This window comes from Aedes albopictus, chromosome 3 (assembly GCF_035046485.1).
Source record: "Aedes albopictus strain Foshan chromosome 3, AalbF5, whole genome shotgun sequence".
Taxonomy (NCBI): domain Eukaryota; kingdom Metazoa; phylum Arthropoda; class Insecta; order Diptera; family Culicidae; genus Aedes; species Aedes albopictus.
The window spans coordinates 254,131,530-254,152,242 of record NC_085138.1 but is presented as its reverse complement, the minus strand read 5'-3'; the positions used below and the strand labels follow the sequence as shown (position 1 = coordinate 254,152,242).

The 20,713-nt window shown below is 41.0% G+C and overlaps 1 protein-coding gene across 4 annotated transcripts in view; it reads right to left on the bottom strand.

Moving 5' to 3' along the window:
- Window positions 1-20,713, bottom strand: part of LOC109424411 (zinc finger protein jing homolog) — a 515,341-nt gene that overhangs the window by 15,721 nt on the left and 478,907 nt on the right. For 3 of the 4 annotated variants that reach the window (XM_062860236.1, XM_062860235.1, XM_062860234.1), the window contains 3 exons: window positions 3,914-8,042; window positions 2,776-2,917; window positions 2,520-2,697 (listed from right to left, as the gene is read on the bottom strand). In XM_062860236.1, the coding sequence (XP_062716220.1) occupies window positions 2,520-2,697; window positions 2,776-2,917; window positions 3,914-7,966 (4,373 nt within the window). In that variant the 5' untranslated portion in view covers window positions 7,967-8,042. The remainder of the gene's footprint in view (window positions 1-2,519; window positions 2,698-2,775; window positions 2,918-3,913; window positions 8,043-20,713) is intronic. The other variant, XM_029852273.2, reaches the window with a different exon arrangement.

Sequence of the window (20,713 nt, the reverse complement as noted above, 5' to 3'; positions counted from 1 at the left end):
TTAAAAATGTGTTAAAAAATCTAATAAGTTTTACTAAAAGTTCTATAACATTCAGAAAAATTATTCGATCTCGCTTAAAATTTCACCAATGGACCATTAATATATGATTCATGATTGATCAAAATTTCAGCGTTTTTGATTGACGTATAAAAAAGTTATAAACATTTGAATGAAAAATTATTTTGTCCAAAAATTTGCTGTACGGACAATTGTTTGATACACTGTAAAATTTCATAGAAAAAAAAAGATTTAAAATCGGTCAACTGGTTCAAAAGTTATGATTTTTTTAAAATGTTTAGTTTTAAGAAAACACGTTTTATTTGAAAATGTGTCACTCTAATAACGAAATAAAAAAATACAGGTCTAATTATTTCCGATGAACTACAAACCCACCAAGTTTCACGACAATCGGAGTTGCACCATATCGTTTTTCCATGGAATGACTGAATAATAATAATAACTTTTGTCAAAATGTCAGTGACGGGTTGTGGGGGTAAAGTGGACCAGATTTAGTGGGGATTTAGAGAATGTAGCTCAGTGACAGGAATAGGGGCTTGCAGCAAAAACCTAACCTCATCGAATTCTCATATGATTTGTAAACATCGCCCTCAAATTCTTTTTGAGGGCATGCACGGCTTTATGGACCGCCGCCGAAGGAACGAAAGAGAAGGAGATAAGATGACGTCAGTGTGCAAGCTCTCATGTTATTTTTATCGTTGATTTAAATTGATTTACATTGAATCAGGATAGAAAAGGGTAGAACGGGGCAAAATGGGGCACATGCCGTGCTCTGTCTAAGTCATCACTAACTTCCCTTAACTTTATTTTTTTTATTCAACGTGATTGTTGTAAACTAGGCATAAATGTTGCATTTGCGGAACAATATTGAATCGCATAAAACCTGCACTAGAATTGAATGAAGCTGATATTGAGTAACGATTGGTCAAACGACTATCTATGAAGCTTAAAATAGGAAAAATATATGTTTTCACTGACGGCAACAGCAGTCCGCAGCTTCGGAGCTAATCTAAGGAAGAAAGTATTACAAGTTGGGAAGAAAATATGTCGCGAAGGAATGGTTCTGAAACAATATGGACGAATCTAGTAAAATTTTCCCGAATGAGTTATAGAAATCACTTAAGTAAAATTATTGTACAACAGATACGCTGGAAGGTTCGGTAGCAATAACTTCCATGTTACAGCAACATAAATCTGCATGGAATTTCAAAAAGAAATAGTAAATCGAGATTGATAGCATTGCTGTCACGCTTTCCAGATGACAACAAATGTGGGAACAATCAGAAATTCCACGTGCTTCTAAAGGCGAGAAAGGGTAAAAATCGATTATCATTGCTCAGGCGAGAACCGCTAGATACTTACTTGTCTAGCTTTCTATTTAATTAATATAAGTTGTGTAAATATGGGTAAAACTTTCTTTTTGGTTGAATGTATTATGTCAAATTATTGCTAATAATATAAATGTATTGACTTGTTGTCTGAAAGCAAACACAAATTAAGACGTTTTATGTTCCATACCTTGTGTAGTTTATGAAGTACTAAAACAGAAGTTCTGTGCATACTTGTTGATATTTTAAAGTACCATTTACAAACTTAATTAAAAGGGCGAATATGGATTTGTCAAACTTGAGTATCGAAGGGGCCAAAATGAGGTACTAGATGCGGTCCCTAGTTTGAACTCAAGTTTCATGTCTTAACTTGTCTTTGCTAGAATCACATTGCATTCATAGGAATAGTTTGTCATTTCATTTTTTAAAATTTTATAGTGAATGAACTTCTACCACAACATCGGTAAAAATCAGTACTTATGAGATTTGTAAAACAATTATAGATTTATTGCAGACTACATCCCAAATTGGACTATCACACTTTTTTTGATACGCCTAAAAAGTGTGATAAAAGTGCACATTTGCCTCGGATATTCGACGTCTTCGGTGCACTTATTCCTCTATTTACAAGGAATAAGTGCACCGAAGACCTCAACTCGATCCGACGTGGTCCTGCGCTGCAATCACACTTTGAAGGTCTGTGCACACTATTGTGTCAGTCCAATTTGGGGTGCAGTCAGCAATATAGGTTCTACAATTTCCGGTTCATAAGTACAGTAGATGTTCGATTAGTGCAGAGTGTTGTTTTAATACCTAACGCCGTTCGATCGAATTTCGGTTGGTAAAGTATGCTTCAAAATGGTTGAGCTCAAGTAACTACTATCAGCTACGAAAGTCTTGTACTGAGACCGTTTGCACCAATTGAACGTCTGCTGTACGTTGAACCGAGAGTAAATATCTTAGACATTCGATAAATGCACCATCTTTGCAATTATCGGACTGCTATCTGTTAAACGGATGAATCTAAAATGAATTCAAATGAACACAAGATTCACGAGATAAAACCGAATGAGTTTATTTTTATTAATTGATTTACTCCCGGTTTACATACTAATTTTCAGTTCTTGACATTGTCATCTACTTTCGGTCATGAATAAAAATAAATATACTTACATTTCCCTCGGGTACCACTTGACGAACACCTCCGCTCCGACGGCGGTGACACGCCGTCCTGCGGCCTGTCCCTGGAACGTCACCGTACCCCGCCGAGCGCTGGCCACACTGCCGGCCATGATCAGTCTGTGTTGCAGTCCTTCCATCACTCCGATATCGAAAAAGTCGAACCGTCGGGCTGTATCGATAAATTGGAAAATTCCAAAGTTAGGTTATGTTTCCAGTTGGGTATGACTTAGGCTTCCTCAACGCTTACCTGACCACGGTTGACGTCGATATCGTAGCTTTTTCCCAGTCTTGCGTAGAACCTTGGGTAGGGGTGGATCTGAGGATCGCTTGCCCGCGCTGGCGTTGTCCGTATTGTTGAAGTGGTGATTGACGTGCTTCTCCAGTGCGAGCTGCGAGATGGGGAAATATTAAGGTCAAACACGAATTTCAAAATGTAAAAAATAAGTAATTCTCGCTTGAAGCTATGAATTAGAAACAGTGGAACTCCTGTATGGTGGTCTCCTGTAAGCCTAGTGGATAAGGCTTTGAATCGCCAATCCGGACACGGCGGATCCACAGGGGTGGTGAACCTTTGAGATTCGGCCAGGAAATTTGTCGATTCTCCCCGAGTAGAGGAAAATAGCTCAATAATAGCAAATTTTGATATGGAGATCAAAAAGTGATATTGGTTTGATTGACATAAGAGATAAAAGATCTAAAAATAAAATCAAAAAGTTACTCCTGGAACATCATCATCATATCATATTTAGATTTTGTAAGATCTAACCAATAGCAGCAAGCTATTCGTTTGATCTTGAAAAATCAAATTTTTATATTGTTCAGATGTTCCAGGAACATTTTTTAGATATTATTTTCAGATCTTTTATCTCTTATATCAATCAAACCAATATCACGTTTTGATCGTCAGTATTTCACCTCTACTCGGGTCCTGGACGTGGACATAGTCCTTGCCACACAATATAAAATTCATACAATGGCTGACGAAAGCCTTGAGGAATTGTGAAAGTGCTCAGAGAATGCTAAGTTAAAGAGAGGTGGGCCAAGTTCTAGTGAGGACGTTGATCCAGTCAGAAGATTTAAAAGTAGTGGGTGACTGCAAAACAGATTCCTTTAGGTTAGCGAAATGCCAAGGTGTAGGCATGAGACGTACCGCTGTGAATAAATAGGTTGTTGTGGCTTATGCCCAGTTTGATCGGCGGATTGCCGTTGTGATATGCACAATAGAATAGATTCCATACTACTTGAAGATAGCGTAAAGGAAAATATGAATATACCTACATGAGAGACGTGTATTGTAAAACTGATTGAAAGTAATAGCTCTCAGAAACACCAAATCACGAGCTGGTTCAAGCGAGAATCACCCAATCCAAAAACAATCGGCTTACCTGAGATCCGAACCGCATGCCGCACCCGGCCACGATGCATTTGTGCGGCTTGGAGCCGCCATGTGACAGGACGTGCCGATCCAACCACCGCTTGCTGCAGGACTCCTTGTTGTGCACCTTGCACCCATCCCAGAGACAGGCGAACGGTCCCATCTGGGTGTTGACGTGCTGACTCTGCAGGTGGTCCAACAGCTTCGAGCTGGTGTCGAACTGGGCGTCACAGTTGCTCCAGTAGCACACCCCAAACAGGCGCCCATCGGACAGCCGTCGGAAGCCCTTCCGGCCAAAGTTGTGGTGCACTCCGTTCTGGGCCGGGAAGCGAATCGTTTTCGGTTGCGACAGGATGGGGCTCTTGGCGCACTCCGTCATCTGCGGGGTGTTGAGGAAGTCGGTCTCGATGCTCGGAGGTGACAGGTCCACCGGAGTGGTGGACCGTTGAGATTCGGATGGTTCGGCAGACCCCGTGGGGCCGGATTCATCCAGGGGGCTTTGGTTGCTGTAGTCCTGATCGGAGGACATGGATTCCTGCGGTTGGTCGTCCGGCTGCTCCGGCAGTTTAAGCTTGATTTGCTCCAGCAGTAAGCTCTTGGGAGATTTTTGGCAGGGAGGTAGACTGAGGGCTTCCAAGTAGTCGGTCTCGATAACCGGAGGTGTTGGTAGCTCGCAGGGTGGCGGCGACGGGGATGGTGGCGGATCCTCCTGTTCGGAGAGCTCCGTGGTAGGAGGCATGTCAATTTTTGGTTCTTCGAGTTGGGGTTCCATTTCCGGCTCTAACTCCGGCTCCGCCTCCGGTTCAGGTTCTGTTTCCGGTTCTAATTCTGGCTCAGTTTCCGGTTCCGGTTCTGGTTCTGGTTCTGGATCGGCAGGAATAATTGGTGGTTCAGGTAGTGGAGATGGAGGTGCAATTGGTGACGGAGTGGACTCTTGGCGAGATTCCTCGTCCTTCTTCCGGGGAGTGGAGTCAGGGGATCCCGGCGAACAGAGGTCGATGGTGAGGGACTTGTCTTCGGTGTCGCTGGAGTTGGCAACAATACCGCTGTCGTTGCTGCTGCCACAGTCCAGACTGAGGGGGTTGAGGGCTGGCGGTGATTTGTTGTCGATGGCCCGTGGAGAGAGCACAGGTGATTGCACCGTTGTTACCGGAGTCGGCGTTGGCAGAGGAGGCGAAGGACTACAGGACGCCGGAGCTAGCGCTGGAGGCTGCGATAGTTTTAAGTTGGGTTTTGGTTTCTCCTTGATGGGGGTTGTGGATGTAGCTTTGGTTGCGACTGAGGCCGATAGCACCAGCTTCGGAACCGGGGCGGATGGTGGTACCAGTTTTGGAGGATTTGACATGACAGGGGTGATTGAGATCGAGGGTTTGTTCATCTGCACTGGCACCAGTTTGGGAGGCTCGGTGCTGGAGATCGGTTTGATAGGAGGAGGTGGTTTGGTGGATGTGGTGCTGGTTGCAGAGGCTATGATAATCTTTTGGTTGTTCAGGGTGTTCATGATGGGTTTGGCAGTGGTGGTGAAGGTTGGCACGGTGGCCACGAGTGGCGGTGGGGATAGGGGTTGTGAGATCGTTGTTGATCCGGAAGGAAGGGTCGACGTTGATATAGTGATGGGAGATGTGAAGGAGGATGAGGACGGACTGTTGCTGAGGACGGGGTTTTGCGGATTCAGAAACAGATTTGAGGAAATAGGAACAAACTGTGGTGCTTGACCGAGTTTGGCAGTCGATTGCAGACTTTGGAGTACCGCTTGGGGGATGTTGGCCAGCAACTGGTGGAAGTTTGGCAGCATTTGTTGCGATTGCTGCTGCTGTTGTTGGAGGTTGTTTTGCTGCTGGATGATGGCAGTGATATTTGGTAACTGAGTTGACTGAGGTTGACTGGGTTGAAGTGGATGCAGCGCTGGGATGTTGGCTTGAGCCGCTTGGACCAAAGCTTGTTGGAAATTCGCTGAAGGCAGCATGGAAGGCAGAGCAGCTGCGTTGAGGAGGAATTGCCCATTAGGTGCCACCAAAAACTGTTGTGGTGTGAAGGCCGTTGCCGTTGATGTGTTGGCCTGTTGATAAAGCTGGGCTGGCTTTTGAGCGTGAAGGGTGTACCCTTTGGCCTGATGCGCTGGCTGTGCTGTGCTGATGGTGCTAGCTGCCGTTGATAGGGCCGCTGACTTAGCCAGTAGGCTGTGAAGGCCCATGCTGACGGTCGCCGAGTCTATCGGTAAACTCTGCTGTGTGGTTGGTGCTTGCTGTCCGGTAGAGGAGATCGCCTGTTGTTGTTGCTGCTGAATTTGTTGGAGTTTGATGAGAGCCCCGTTTACGTAGAACTGTGTGGTTCCGTTGTTCAGTCTGGCAGCGGTCAATCCATGAGCGGCGTTGGTCATCATCAGATTGGCAGTGGTTGGGCTGCTGGTAGTTGAGGATGCGACTATCGGAGTGTTCAGTTTGGAAGCCGCTGACGAAACCGGTTGAGTTGGTACGAGATTCGGAATCTGGACCAGATTTGGCATGACAGTGGTTGTTTGCGGATGAAACTGGAACACAGCCGAGCCAAGCTTTGTTGGTGTCCTGGGAGGACTACTCAGTTGAGGTTGTTGCTGGACGACCTGTTTGAACTGTTGTTGTGCTTGTAGTTGAGCTTGGGTTTGACTTTGCCGCGACTGAGGCTGTGTTTGGCTGGATTGTTGTTGCGTTTGGGTGGACTGTTGCTGTTGTTGAGGGATTCGTATGGCGGTGAGCAAAACGGTTGGTTGGGATGGCTTAACCGGTTGATCCTGCTGTTTTACGAGTTGATTGGTGGTTGATACAGCTGAGTTCTGTTGGTTGAAGTTGATACCCAACTTGGGATCGGCAGTTCGAGGTGCGATTGTGACTGGTTTTTTGGGCTGTCCAACCCCGAGTCCTCCCTGGGGTGTGTGACTTACCTTCCGGGTAAGCGATACAGTTGGTGCTATCCGTGCAGTCTTCCGTTCGACTCTTTTCAGTGTGGTTGCTGGCGTAATGGAGGTTGCCTGTTGTTGCTGGAGCAGGCTTAGGTGCTTCTCTAAGCTGACGTTGGAGTTTTTGACCGCTCCGGTCTTGATGATACTCTTCTGCTGTAGCACCGTGGATGTTGTTGTCATCAGTTCGGTGGTGGTGGTGATTTCTGCTTCCGCTTCCGCTGTTGCAGTCGTCGTGGAAGAAGCCGTCAACGTCGTGGCACATCCCGCTATAGTTTTAATATTTTTCTTAAGATTATTAAATGTGTTGGTGGTTTTCATTTGGGACTTGAAGTAACCTGTAATTTTGTTCGCGTTGCAGAGGTCTGCATTCCCGCTGGCAGTGAAGTTTTTCGTGTTCTTCGTAATGGTGGTCGTCGTCGTACCGGCGGCTGAGATCTGCTGATGGTGATGGTTGGTATTGCTGGCGGCAACAATCGCCATCTGGGTGAGTTTTTTGGTAGTCGCTGAACTAGCGGCCGCAGTTGATAATCCGGAACCAACTGCCACCAGACCCGGCGGTCCCGAAAGGCCAGTCGTCGTGTTGGTGCCGACCGATTTGCTAACTTTTTCCACACCGGTTGTCCGTATTCGCTTGGCACCGCTAGCAATGGTGTTGGTGCTATTGCTTCTAGTGTTGGTGCTAACCTCCGTGTGGGCTGGTTGCAAGCGCTTCAGCCTGTTGACTGGAGTAACCGAGACGGCTCCAGTCGCGGTGGCTGCAGCCAAGGCAGTGTTCGATTGCTGCGTAATGGAGAATTGTGATTGATTTTGCGTTGTCGGAGTATTGACTGCAGGTGAACTGTTACTGGTGCTAGTACTATTGCTAGTGGCTGTGCTTGAGTTGCTATTTGATTGGGCATTATTGCTATTGGTAGCGTTGGTGTTGTTGCTTGTGTTCCATGGCCACTGATGGGGTTGGTATTGCTGTTTGATCGTTAGGTTTGTGCCCTGCGTGTGAGGGGCCATCTTTGGGCCTATGGAAGCCGTTTTGATGGCGACTTTCGGGGACCTTGCTGACGGGAAGTTGTCGCTCCTGCTGATACTGATGCCGCTGCTGTTCCGCACAGACAGCGATGGGTGCTGCATTGGACTGCCGGCCTTAACCTAGGATCGCTCCGTAGCTGCCATTCATTTTCCTGCACTGGTCCCAGAAGCTCTCAAGCTGCAAAGAAACAAGAAAAGTCAAACATTAGCATCAGTCGTCTTTCGCTATAGGTACTAACATTTCCCGACTAAACCACACCGCAACAACTCTCAAATAAGCATTGAATAAAACCCAAAACGTCTGAATGAATGAAGCCACCTGAGCAAACCAAACGCTAATCTGAATAAATGCTTCCCAAGAAGAAGAGGAGAGCGAAGGGAGAAGGCGCGAACGAGAACAAAGCAGAGAACATTGGATTTTATATAGGGGCTTAGTCGAAATCCCATCTCTTGAACCGGAAATGCGTAGGATGATTTCGGGGCCAACGGCAATGCGACGCCGCCGCCGCCCGTCCAGCGTGATATCGACGAGAGAGACTGAACGTGACTGGAGTTCGGTGGGAAGAAATATGATCCTGTTTTGGCCTTTGGGGTATATTTAGACTCTCAGATTTAGACAAGTTGTAGCGAAGCCAGTTCAGAGGAATTTTTTGACTTTCGATGAGCTTGATTTCCGCTCGCAGAGGTCAATAGACGAAGAAAATACAGTGCCTCATAAAATTGTTTGACTATTCGTAATTTTACCAGTTTCATAGAAATCATTGAAAAGTAGTCGTGTTCATAAATGTCTGGGAAAGATATAATCGGTTGAGTTATATTCAACAAATCTGTGCATACATTCTTTCGATACAACTGTGTGGTTGAAATTTGCAACGATCACCCCGAACGGCGATGGCCATTATCCTATGCTAATTTTTCGCCAAATTTCGATGTGATGTCACAGTTAGATCTCCTAGCAGAATATTCAAAATTCGCATTCCGTCCGGTTCCGAAACCGGTTACCGTGAGACGTTCGGGACGGAATCGGCTGTCGGACCGTTGATACCTACTTCGTGGAATTTAATCTTTTTCCCCATGCTTCAACTGGACCTTTGAGCACGCCATGAAACCGAAATTGGCAAATTGGCGGGAACTTTCATGTCTCTGTTCGAAGTGTAAGGTCGTAAATTAGCTGAACAGACAGGTAGGTCGTTAACTGCCGAATAACTTTTTTTTGGCCGGAATTGAAGAAGAACATATTGGATGTATTGGAGAAAATAATATATGCTTTCAGTTCCGAGGCCTGAATCTTGTGGAGAATATCTCTCAAGACCAGGGTTCCTGATTTCCTCTTTTTATCTTCTTCCACACTCGAAGACAGTCAGCAGCGAACGGTTATCGCTTTAGTTCGTGTGTATGCTTGTCAGCGACGACAGCAAACACCGGCGAACGGTGGGAAGCCACACTTGGAAATTACTCATTCGTCCATATTCGCATTGCAAGCGAATGCGATTCGTGAGTGATGCGATTGACATTGTGCATACGAATTTTTGATGTTTTCGAATTATTTTCTTTGCTAATCTAGCATTTCAACAAGAATACAGTAAAAATGTATGCATTACATGCAGAAATTCTCTTCGACTTATGATAATAGCCGCTTCGATCGCTCACCAGCATTCTTCACCATTCGCCATTCATTCATTCGCTTGCGATCCAAACTGCGACGAAGGGCAACGAATATTCATCACAGACAAACAGACATACCACTCAAATCGCAATCGTCGCACGATTTAACGGTCATTTTGAAAATGCAGTGTGGTTCGGACTGTGCTCGCATGTGTCATGGTGGCGCTGCTGTGCCTACACCACCTCTCAATTTTCGAGAGAAATGAACGCGACGCCGATCAATGTTTACATAAAATGACTCAATCATGAACCTTCATTCATGTTTTATGAATGGGTAACGGCACGAGGGAGTCGTCACCTGCTAAATTGTTACATCGAACCGAGGGAAACAACACCTGCAAATGAATGCTTCGGATTGAGCATTATAGAGGGTGCTAGTGAGATGCCAAACGATGATTTTGAAACAAATTTCTTCTAAGTAGTATGTCTGTTTGTCTGTGTATTCATGTCAAGCAGCTGGCTCATCGCTTCCCACTGGTGATGGGGTTGCGTGTTTGATCACGACGATCCGTTTGCTGCATCTTTCTCGATTCGCTTCAGCAAAGAGGAGTGAATATGAATGGAGTGAGGCGAATATATCGATCCTTGCTCAAGACACTCCAGTCCGGGAGTTAATTTGATAGTATAACTTCACAGACGTCACTCCAGGAAAACTCGGCTGGGATTCCAGTAAACACCATAGTGCCTTTTTAGGCAAGTCTTTGTCGAAATCTTTGAAGAGATTCTACACTGAGACAACTAATCGTATGAAGGTCATAAGCTAAGCTCTTTTAATCAAACTACGACACAAGAAAAAAGAATGATAATCATAGAAACTGTTACAAATTCATCTGGTCAAACTACTTCCAGAATTCTTCAGAGAAGTTTTGTGCACAGACAAACAGACGTCTCACTCTACTCACTTCCCATCGTTTCACTTTTTAACGGATTATTCAAATATTCCGTAGTTCACAAATCGCTCGCTCATGGCGCTCGCATCGTTTTTGCTCATGTTTGACGTTTACTCACTACCGCCATCTACTCAGTAGATTTGCGTACCACAGCATAATTAACATTGGGCGATTATGTTTGCGTGACAATGATTTTTATCGCATTTTCTTCCAAGTGACACGTCTGTTTGTCTGTGTTTTGTGGATTATTCAAAAATAGTTTCAGAATCTTTTTGAGAAGTATTGAGAACCGATCCAGACAGCTATCCTGATCCTGCTGTGCTTTAAGAATCGTTCAGGCCGGTTTTCGGTATCATCGTGAATGCTAATAAAATCCATCTGGAGCTCCCACAGTTGGATGTTGCACCAGGAAACTTCCTGGATGGCATCCACAATCAGCTTCCTGCATAACATTTCTGGGATGCCTTCCAAATTCTGTTTTGCGACGTTACCACATTTCTTCTTCAGGTTTTTTCCTCTCTTCAGAATTTATATAAAACGAAGCACCAGAATCTTCAGAAAGCAGTTTCAACTGATTTTGTAAGCATCCCAGGATATTTCTGGATGTGCTCCAGGATGTCTCTGTCAGCATTCCGAAGGTGAGAATTACTTTAGAAATTCTCCAAAATTTTCTTGCCGAAGTTCCCTCATATTTCTCTTAAGAATTGTTTTTGTGATTTTTGGCAGCAATTCCTCCGGTAATTTCTTTAGGGAATTGCACCAACAATATCCATCAGATTCTTCATCCAAAAACTCATCCCGTAGGTTCTTCAAAGAGTCCCAAGAACTCTCCAAAAAATGTTCTTAGAATTCTTAAAAAAAAATTTTTCTATGGCTTTCCTATAAAAATGATCTCAAGCAATGTTCTCCATGTATTTACATGGATTGCCTTCAGAAATCTCCTCTAGCAACATCATAAAGAATTTCCTCCGTGGGTTATTCCATGTTTTCATAAACCAGATAGACTTATCGGGGAAGAGGAAGGTGTATTTCTTAGTATGGTCAAAATTCTACTAGGGGAGAGGCAGGTCTGAGATGGCCTAAATTTGGTCTACGTGGTTTACGAACAGTCCCTTTCTGCATGCGTTTTTTGACAGATTTGAAACCATAGAGGAGGATGGTTTTTTTTTATTAGGAAGACCTCAAAAAATCCTTCAATAGCTTCATTCATGAATCGTTTAAAAAAAAACAATAAGTATTTACTACAGGATTTACCCAAAAATCTACTCCAAGAGTTCCCCAGCTTCTAGGAATTCTTCCAGAAGTATATTTCAATAACTTCAAAAATTGGCTCCTGGAAATGCCCCACGAATTTTCTCTAGCAATCTCTCACTAAATTTCCTTCAGTGTTTTTCCCAAGAGTTTCTAATGATTTGGAAATTCGCATAGATGTTTTTCCGACAATTCGAAGATAATCTTCTTTATGAATTGCTGAAATCTGTTGCAGAAACTTCTCAAAGAATTTTGTTCAAAAATCCTTCAGCAACTTCCAAAAAATTTCTTCACGGAATGCTTCAGTGTTTAATTGAAAAAAAAAAAGAAATCCATGGAGAACCTTGTGATTGAATGAACTTTCTATAGTAAAAAATCAAAGTATTCCTCCGAAAATTGTTTCCAAAAAAATCCAACCAATTTTTCTTCAAGACATGTTTTTGCTGCGGTAACTTCCTCCAGAAATAACTTAAATATTTTTTCTAGGAATACCGTTTGCGAATTCCTGGCCCTTTTTTTTGTTAGGAATTCCTTAAAGAGTTTTTATTTCCGTAAATGTTTCTTTCAGATTATTCATGCTTGAAAATAAAAACTTCATGCAGATTCTTTCAAAGGATTGCAAAAAGCTCAAAACACGAAAAAAAACTTCTTGGAAACCCTAGAAAAAGTTCAGGAGGAAGTCTTTGAGGAATCCTTGAAGAAATTCCTGGAGAAACTACTGAAGGAATTCCTTGAAGAATTCCTGAAGTAAATCCTTGAGGAATCCCTGAAGAAATTCCTGGAGAAACCACTAAAGGAATTCCTGGAAGAATTCCTGAAGTAAGCCCTAAAGAAATCTCTGGAGGAATCTCTGAAGAAATTCCTGTAAGAGTACCAGGTGAAATCTTGGAATTTTTGGAGAAATTTAAGAAGAATCCTTGGAAGATATCCTGATTGAAGTCCTGAAATTTTAGAGGAATTCCTCAAGGAATCCCTAATAATGTCTAGGAATTTCAAAGCAAGGTAAACTGAATGAATCCCTGAAATAATTCTTGGTTATATTTCTGGTCGAATCCCTTTAGGTGCCCCTGTAGGAACACCTGGAAAAATCTCAATGATATAGACAAAAAAATCTAGGATGAATCCCATTATCTTTTTCCTAGAGAATTCCTGGAAAAATCCCCAGAGGTATTCGTGGAGGAAATTCTGCAGGAATTACTTAATGAACCCCTGGAGGAATTCCTGTAGTTATCCCTGGAAGAATCTCTGGAGGCATTCTTGAAGAAATCTCTGCAGGAATTGCTGAAGGTTTTCCTGGAGGATTCCCATAAGGAATTCCTAGAGGGCAGGGAGAGTCATTGGAGCAATTCTTGACGAAATTCCTGGAGGAATCTTTGAAAGAATCCTTGAAGCTATCCCAGAAGGTATTCTTGGAGGAATTCTTTGATGGCTTCCTGGTTTCTGGACGAATCCCTTGAGGAATTTCTGGAAGAATGCTTGAAGTAGTTTCTGGAGAAATCGTTCAAGCTATTTCTGGAGGAATTCCTTAAAGAGTTGAGGAATTTCTGAAGGAATTCCAAGAGAAATTTCCTGAGAAGTTCCTGTTATAACCCCTGGAGGAATTCATGGAGAAATTTCAAAGTTATTTATGGAATATTTTCACTGAATTCCTAGAAGTAATCCTTGTAGGAGCCTTGGAATTTCAGAGGAATTCCTGGAGAAATTCCTGTATAAATTTCTGGAGGAATTCATGGAGGAGTTCCTGGATGCATTCTTGGAGGAGTACCATGAGGAATTACTGGATGATCCCTAAAGGAATCCTTGAAGGAAACCCTGGAGGAAGTTCTGAAATTTTAGATGATTCGCTACAGAATCCGTGCTAAAACCTGGAATTTCAAAAGAATCCCTGTAGGAAACTCTGTAAAATTTAGGAGAAATCCATGAAGGAACTTCTGTAGAAATTTCTAGCGGTATTCCTGAAGGAATCCCTGATAGGAACCTACAGGAATCCCTAGAGGAATACATGCAAGAAACTCTGGAAGAATTCCTGAAGGAATCCCTGGTGGACTTACTGAGAGAATACATGGTGGAATTCTTGAAGGAATCCCTGTACGCATCATTGGAGAAATTCTTGAAGAAATCCTGGAGAATTCATTGGAAGAATTCTTGGAGGACTACTTGCAGGAATCTCTGCAAAAATTCTTAAAGGAATCCCTGAAGCCATATGCACTAACTTAGGGGGAGGGATGCGTTACATGCATGATTTGGCTCTCCCAATTGTCCCCCTCCCATAAATTTCCTCAAGTTGTCGCGCCTGCCTGAACGTATTACTGAAGGAATCCCTGATTTCATGGATATTTTTAATAACCTTGGAGGAATACAGTGATAGACATTCGTTTAGCCGAGGCCAAAAAATTTTCAAAAAAGTGTCAGTAAACTCATACAAAAGATTTTAAGATAAAACTTTTTTATCGTAGTGATAGTATACCTAGTACTGCTTTATAAAAATGTGATACATCACACTTACACTTAACGTGGGACACAAAAATACATTTTACTCCTGTATACTTTTTGAGTTCCATTTTAGCCCCATATCAACTGTGCAAAATTTCAGCTCGATCGGAGAAACTATATTTTAGCGCCAGCCATTTTAAGTTTTCATACGATTTAGTATAGGGAAAATCACTTTTTCAAAGAAAAATCACCACAGGTTGCCCCTTAACCTCTAAAAATAAATCAATGAATGATTTCTGTTGGAAATTTTACGAGGAACCAACCCTGCGAAGACCGCAAAGCGATCTAAGGCATGTGGAAAAAGTTATTGACTGAAAACCGAATGGCATGCAAACGCTGTTTAACATGTAAGGAATAACAATAAATAATAAAATCTCGTCATTTTATCGATCGGGTGAGGCCTAATAACTTTTTCCACGAACGTCGCATCGTTTTACTGTCTTCGGAGGTCTTATTCCTAGTGAAATTTTTTACGGAAATCATTCATCGACTTATTTTCAGGGATCTAGGGGTGACTCCTAGCGATTTTTCTTTGCAGGAGTAAAACTTCCCCATAGTAAATCGTATGAAAAACTAAGTATGGCGGGCGCTAAAATATAGTTTTTCCGATCGATCTGAATTTTTGCACAGTTGATATGGGACCAAAGTGGAACTCAAAAAGTATACAGGAGTTTGAGTTTTTCCATATTTTGTATTTTCCCATATATACCGTTTACCACGTTATTACCTATAATAACTTGATGATTTTGTGGCTATATCGGTCTCTTTCTACTCATAAGTATAAGGGAGTAGAGATCAAAGTGGATAATGAAATGATAGATATGAGAGAATTCGCTAGGTAGCGAACAAGTGTGAAAATTTTATTGAAGGTGAAATTAGGCAAGTAGGCCATGTATTGAACGAATACATCGAATGCGTGAAACTTCTGCCGTGCGACCTGTGCTTTTAAACAGATCGGCTTGGTTGGTAGTTCATACCACCTTACCAAGACTGGCAAAAGTTTCAGGCACCCGACTGCCTAATGTATTGTTCTGTTTTCATCACAAATTCTATCGATCGGTAGCTTTTTCGGAATTCGCACTCCGTTCATAGAGGTATGTCTATATCGCGGCGTGTTCTTCCTATTAGCTTTTTTGATTTTATAGGATAGAACACTTTTCTTTTTGAGCCAAACTTTTCATATCATATGCTGATTTATCGACCGTATTCTATTAATAACTTGATGATTTTGTGGCTATATCGGTCTCTTTCTACTCATAAGTATAAGGGAGTAGAGATCAAAGTGGATAATGAAATGATAGATATGATAGAATTCGCTAGGTAGCGAACAAGTGTGAAAATTTTATAGAAGGTGAAATTAGGCAAGTAGGCCATGTATTGCCTAATTTCACCTTCTATAAAATTTTCACACTTGTTCGCTACCTAGCGAATTCTATCATATCTATCATTTCATTATCCACTTTGATCTCTACTCCCTTATACTTATGAGTAGAAAGAGACCGATATAGCCACAAAATCATCAAGTTATTAATAGAATACGGTCGATAAATCAGCATATGATATGAAAAGTTTGGCTCAAAAAGAAAAGTGTTCTATCCTATAAGATCGAAAAAGCTAATAGGAAGAACACGCCGCGATATAGACATACCTCTATGAACGGAGTGCGAATTCCGAAAAAGCTACCGATCGATAGAATTTGCACACTTAGAAAAAATCACCGACTTCGGTAATATTTTACCGAAATCTCAACCGTTAAGTTTTTTACCGAAGAAATTCGGTGACGTTTACCGAACTTCGTTAAAATTTGACAGATAAACGATAACATTTTACCGAAATTTGGTAATTTTTACAGAATTTCGTTAAAAACTATTACCGAACGCTCAGCAGTTGAGATTTCGGTAAAAATTACCGAACGCGACTAGCTGTGTGTGATGAAAACAGAACAATACATTAGGCAGTCGGGTGCCTGAAACTTTTGCCAGTCTTGATAAGGTGGTATGAACTACCAACCAAGCCGATCTGTTTAAAAGCACAGGTCGCACGGCAGAAGTTTCACGCATTCGATGTATTCGTTCAATACATGGCCTACTTGCCTAATTTCACCTTCTATAAAATTTTCACACTTGTTCGCTACCTAGCGAATTCTATCATATCTATCATTTCATTATCCACTTTGATCTCTACTCCCTTATACTTATGAGTAGAAAGAGACCGATATAGCCACAAAATCATCAAGTTATTAATAGAATACGGTTGATAAATCAGCATATGTTATTACCTATACACTGAAACAAAAAACGAGGGTAAAAACCCTTCAAATGTCATTTTTTGCCTAGACATTCGTTTAGCCGAGGTAAATGAAAAATTGGTTTTCAATAGATTTTTTTGCAATTTCGTGAGTATATTTCGAGAATATACCTCAAGGCATTTAGTTTATGATGTGTTAGCAAGATAATTGACCTTCGAAGTTTATTTATTTGTGAATATCAGAGAAATGTTATAAAAAAAATGTTCCGATAAGGAGAAGCGATGATAAACGAATTTAATTAAGAAAAATGATTTCTGTAAACACTCAAACGTAAGCTAGATTAGTTGTTTTGTAAATATGGTACAGAATGATTGTTATAAATGTTCAAATTATTGCATAAAACGTCATGAAAAAATTAAGTATATTGTTTTTGGTTGATTAAACCTTAAAATGGGATTGATAAAAGCTAAATTAAATAGTTCTGCGTTGAAATAAAGACGTGTCATAGTGCCTGTGGAGTATACCTATTTGATACTAGCATTACCAAATGAGTTAGAAGACTGCTAAGTGAAAGAACTGCATGAAGTGTCAGAATTTTTGTACCCTATTTATTTAAAAGCAGATGCTTATACAAAAATGCAAGATATGGTCAAACAATTGGCTTATTTCATTCAATCTGAAGAAATGTATTATAAATGTGTCTTTATTTTGAACCACATTCATTTTTAACATGATTTATTCGAAAAGAACGTCTAAATTATGAAACAAGTAGTTCATGCTAGATATTTGAATACTTTCGGTGCCATTTCTCGTCTAGAAGATATTGGGAGCTGTTAGAAGACGTAATAGTAGTAAACGCTGTGATTTATGCAAGTAAAACCATCATATTTCATTAAACAATACTTTGATTTCTTGATGGTTTGCGTTTTTTTGTTTTTTTTTGTAAATTTTCAACCTGCACTCGCCATGAAACTTTCATTAGATTCTTTTGAAACACTTTCGATAAAAATAACTACATCAAATCTCAATTTGGAAACATATACAATATTATGACATATTTTTTATGAGATGCATGTAAAATTAATTTGGCAACACTTTCGAAAACGATCAAATTCATGATTTACAAGCCGATTTATAATGCAGGTCACCATGCAAAACAATTTTGTTGGATATTTTTCGAAGTTTGTTAGTTTTTTATTATGGAGTTCTAAAAATTGTACAATTCGGCTAAACGAATGTCTAGGCAAAAAATGACATTTAAAGGGTTTTGTACCCTCGTTTTTGTTTCAGAGTGTATGTAAGTGTGATGTATCATATTTTTATAAAACAGTACTAGATATACTATCACTACGATATAAAAGTTTTATCATAAAATCTGTTGTTTGAGTTTCCAGACACTTTTTTGAAAATATTTTGGCCTCGGCTACAAGGATGGGAACACTCACTTGCAAAGAGTTACACTCACTTGTACTTTTCTCAGCTCAGAAGCGTGCAATCGAAAAACGATGTATGGACGACTTGTGCCTCGTAATTTTGTCTAAAAGTTTGCTGAATAGAGTAGGGGTCGCACACGCATACAGAAGTCGTGAGGGAGCTGCGAAGGCAACTCTCCACGAGGTGAATGTAAATTACACTCACCTCGTGGAGAGTCGCTTTCACAGCTCTGTCACGACTTTAGGATTCGTGTGCGACCCTCACTCTATTCGGCAAAGTTTTAGACAAAACCACAAGGCAAAAGTCGTCCATACATCGTTTCTTGATTGCACGCTTCTGAGCTGAGAAAATAGCAAGTGAGTGTAACTCTCTGCAAGTAAGGCTTCCCATCCCTGCTCGGCTAAACGAATGTCTATCACTGTTGCAATTGCGGGAAAGATTCTGAGACATCGACTCTTTCAGCAGAAAATAAGACAATGGAATTTGTCTAGGATCAGCTACAAAGCTACAAAATATTTATTAGTAAAACACTAAAATAAAATTACAGTTTGTACTCACATATTCGGTGATATTAAGCAAAAAATCACAGGTTCCTTCTTGCACACATGTCCTCCATTGCAATGCAAATCTACTTCTGATTGAAGGTCTATTGTGTACCTTGCTTAGGGGTGCTAACATTATTTCAAATGTTTAAATTTAGAGTGCGCTTCTGTGCGCAACACTCCCCCGCAGTAATACTTAATGTTAACAGAAGTTTTACTAGTTTTTACAATTTGAACATTTGCACAACAATGAAAAACTGAATTCATAATACAAAAACATCTAAGCGTTGAAAAATCTTACATAAAATAATCTTTTTGATCACTCCTAAGTCGCAATTGCCACTGGGCTTATGTGTTCACTGTAGAAGCTGCAATGACATGTAGAGCCTCTTGTGACTCATTGACAATAGGCCACAGAACGATTACCGTAACGGGTAGCATTGAACGTGCATCCAAAACACTCGTGTTGGATTTGATGGCAGTAGAGCGATCGGAAGTTTGCGATTTACGTTGCTCTTCTGGTCAACACACGGTTTTCCCGCTCACTGTAGAAATCCATCTGAATCGATATGAATGCTTTGTGCAGTAGCCGATAGTCGATACACATATTGGTGTATCAACAGCTGTTGGTCGCGTTGTTCTTTATCTCCCTTGGCGGACAATAGAAGTTCTCGGTGGCGTCCTACGGCGTTTGACGATGGATCAAAATACGACTTCTAGATAGATTTTCGTGCATCTCGCGGTGAACATCTAACTGGGTTTCGTTTATTCGCTTTGGATCCCATGATGCCGTCGGAGTGATCAATTCGTTGTAATCATACAACGAATATCTTTGTAGTATTGCGGATGTGGGAGGTGCTGGCGAAAGCCGATTCTTTCAGCAGAAAGGAAAACGATTGAATTTTCCTACAATCAGCTACAAACAAATTCGGTGACCAAATACTGGAAACGAATTCGTTTCATTATTTCACCTCCGCACTACAGCTGTGGGTTTGAGTTACTGATCGTGAACTTATTATTCTAGGCCTTACATGTAGCAATTGGTTTGCTTAGGGGTGCGCAAGTTATATTTTAATATTGTTAAAACAAGGTTCAAATTTGGCCTGCGCCGCTATGCGCAACACTTCCCCCCGTAACACTTCGACGTACAGAAGTTTTACATCATCTTTTAAAATTTGAACTATTGGTTTGCTACACCCAGATAATATAATAGTGCAAACATTGAGTTATGACAAACACACGACTATTTTTGTTCACAATATAAAAAAACAATATTTTGATCACCCCTAAGTCTCGGTCGTTTCTGAGCTCGTGTATTCACTGTGAGCTGCAACAACTTAGAAACGAAGAATGTGAATGTCTGTCCATAGTAATTCATTGTCGCTTTGTCATGGAATGGCTACTGCAACTAGGAGTACCAGACGTGCATCCAAAACTCAAGTCGGTTCTGATGGCAGGTACACTGAGGCAAAAATACTTAGGAAGAACATTATTACCCCTTATGATTTGGCGACACTACGATTATTGTTGAAAGACATACATTTCGCTTATGATTACGAAGGAGAAAATCAGTATCAAGTCACTTAACAATATCTTAAGTTTCTCTTATGAATATCGTTGGATCAAAATTATAACTATCGTACGTTTGCTCTTATTGAATTCAACTATGAAAACTTATGGAAATCAATATTATCAAATATGAATATCATGCCGCAAGCGGAATAATATTCGTATTTATATTTTATGGATTTGTAGAATTTAACTTCATTCAATCATGCCATGTCATGTCACTTGAATTATTGCGTAAGTAAAACGATCGGTTTCTCATGGATCACTTGAAATAAAAACACAAGAAGCGAGTGCACATTTATTCATGAATGCAAGTTTTCATGAATGGCTTGCAATATGTGCTGAAATAAATGCACGTCCTTCTTTTCATTTTAAACTAAAAAAACTTGCTTCTTCTCACTTTCATTAAAATGTGGAAATCGATTAAGAGGCCGATCGTGTTACTTACGTAATTCAAGATTTGTCGTTAATTTTCGAAGAGAGTTTATCGACACTTGGGAAATTAAATTAATTCGATTTCGTGTCCGATAGTTCCGAAAACATATCAGCGAGTAATGGTTGTTTGTCTAAAACGCAGCTTATTGGAATTCATACCATAACTGTTTCAAATTTCATAGATTTCAGTTATGATTTTTTCACAACCATGCCGCTTATATCAATCATAAGTTGTAGATATGGAACGCGTGTTCAACAACTATAAAGTCAATAAGCGAGTGTTGAAATAGAAAAATCGTCCATTCATAAGTTCCGAGTTATG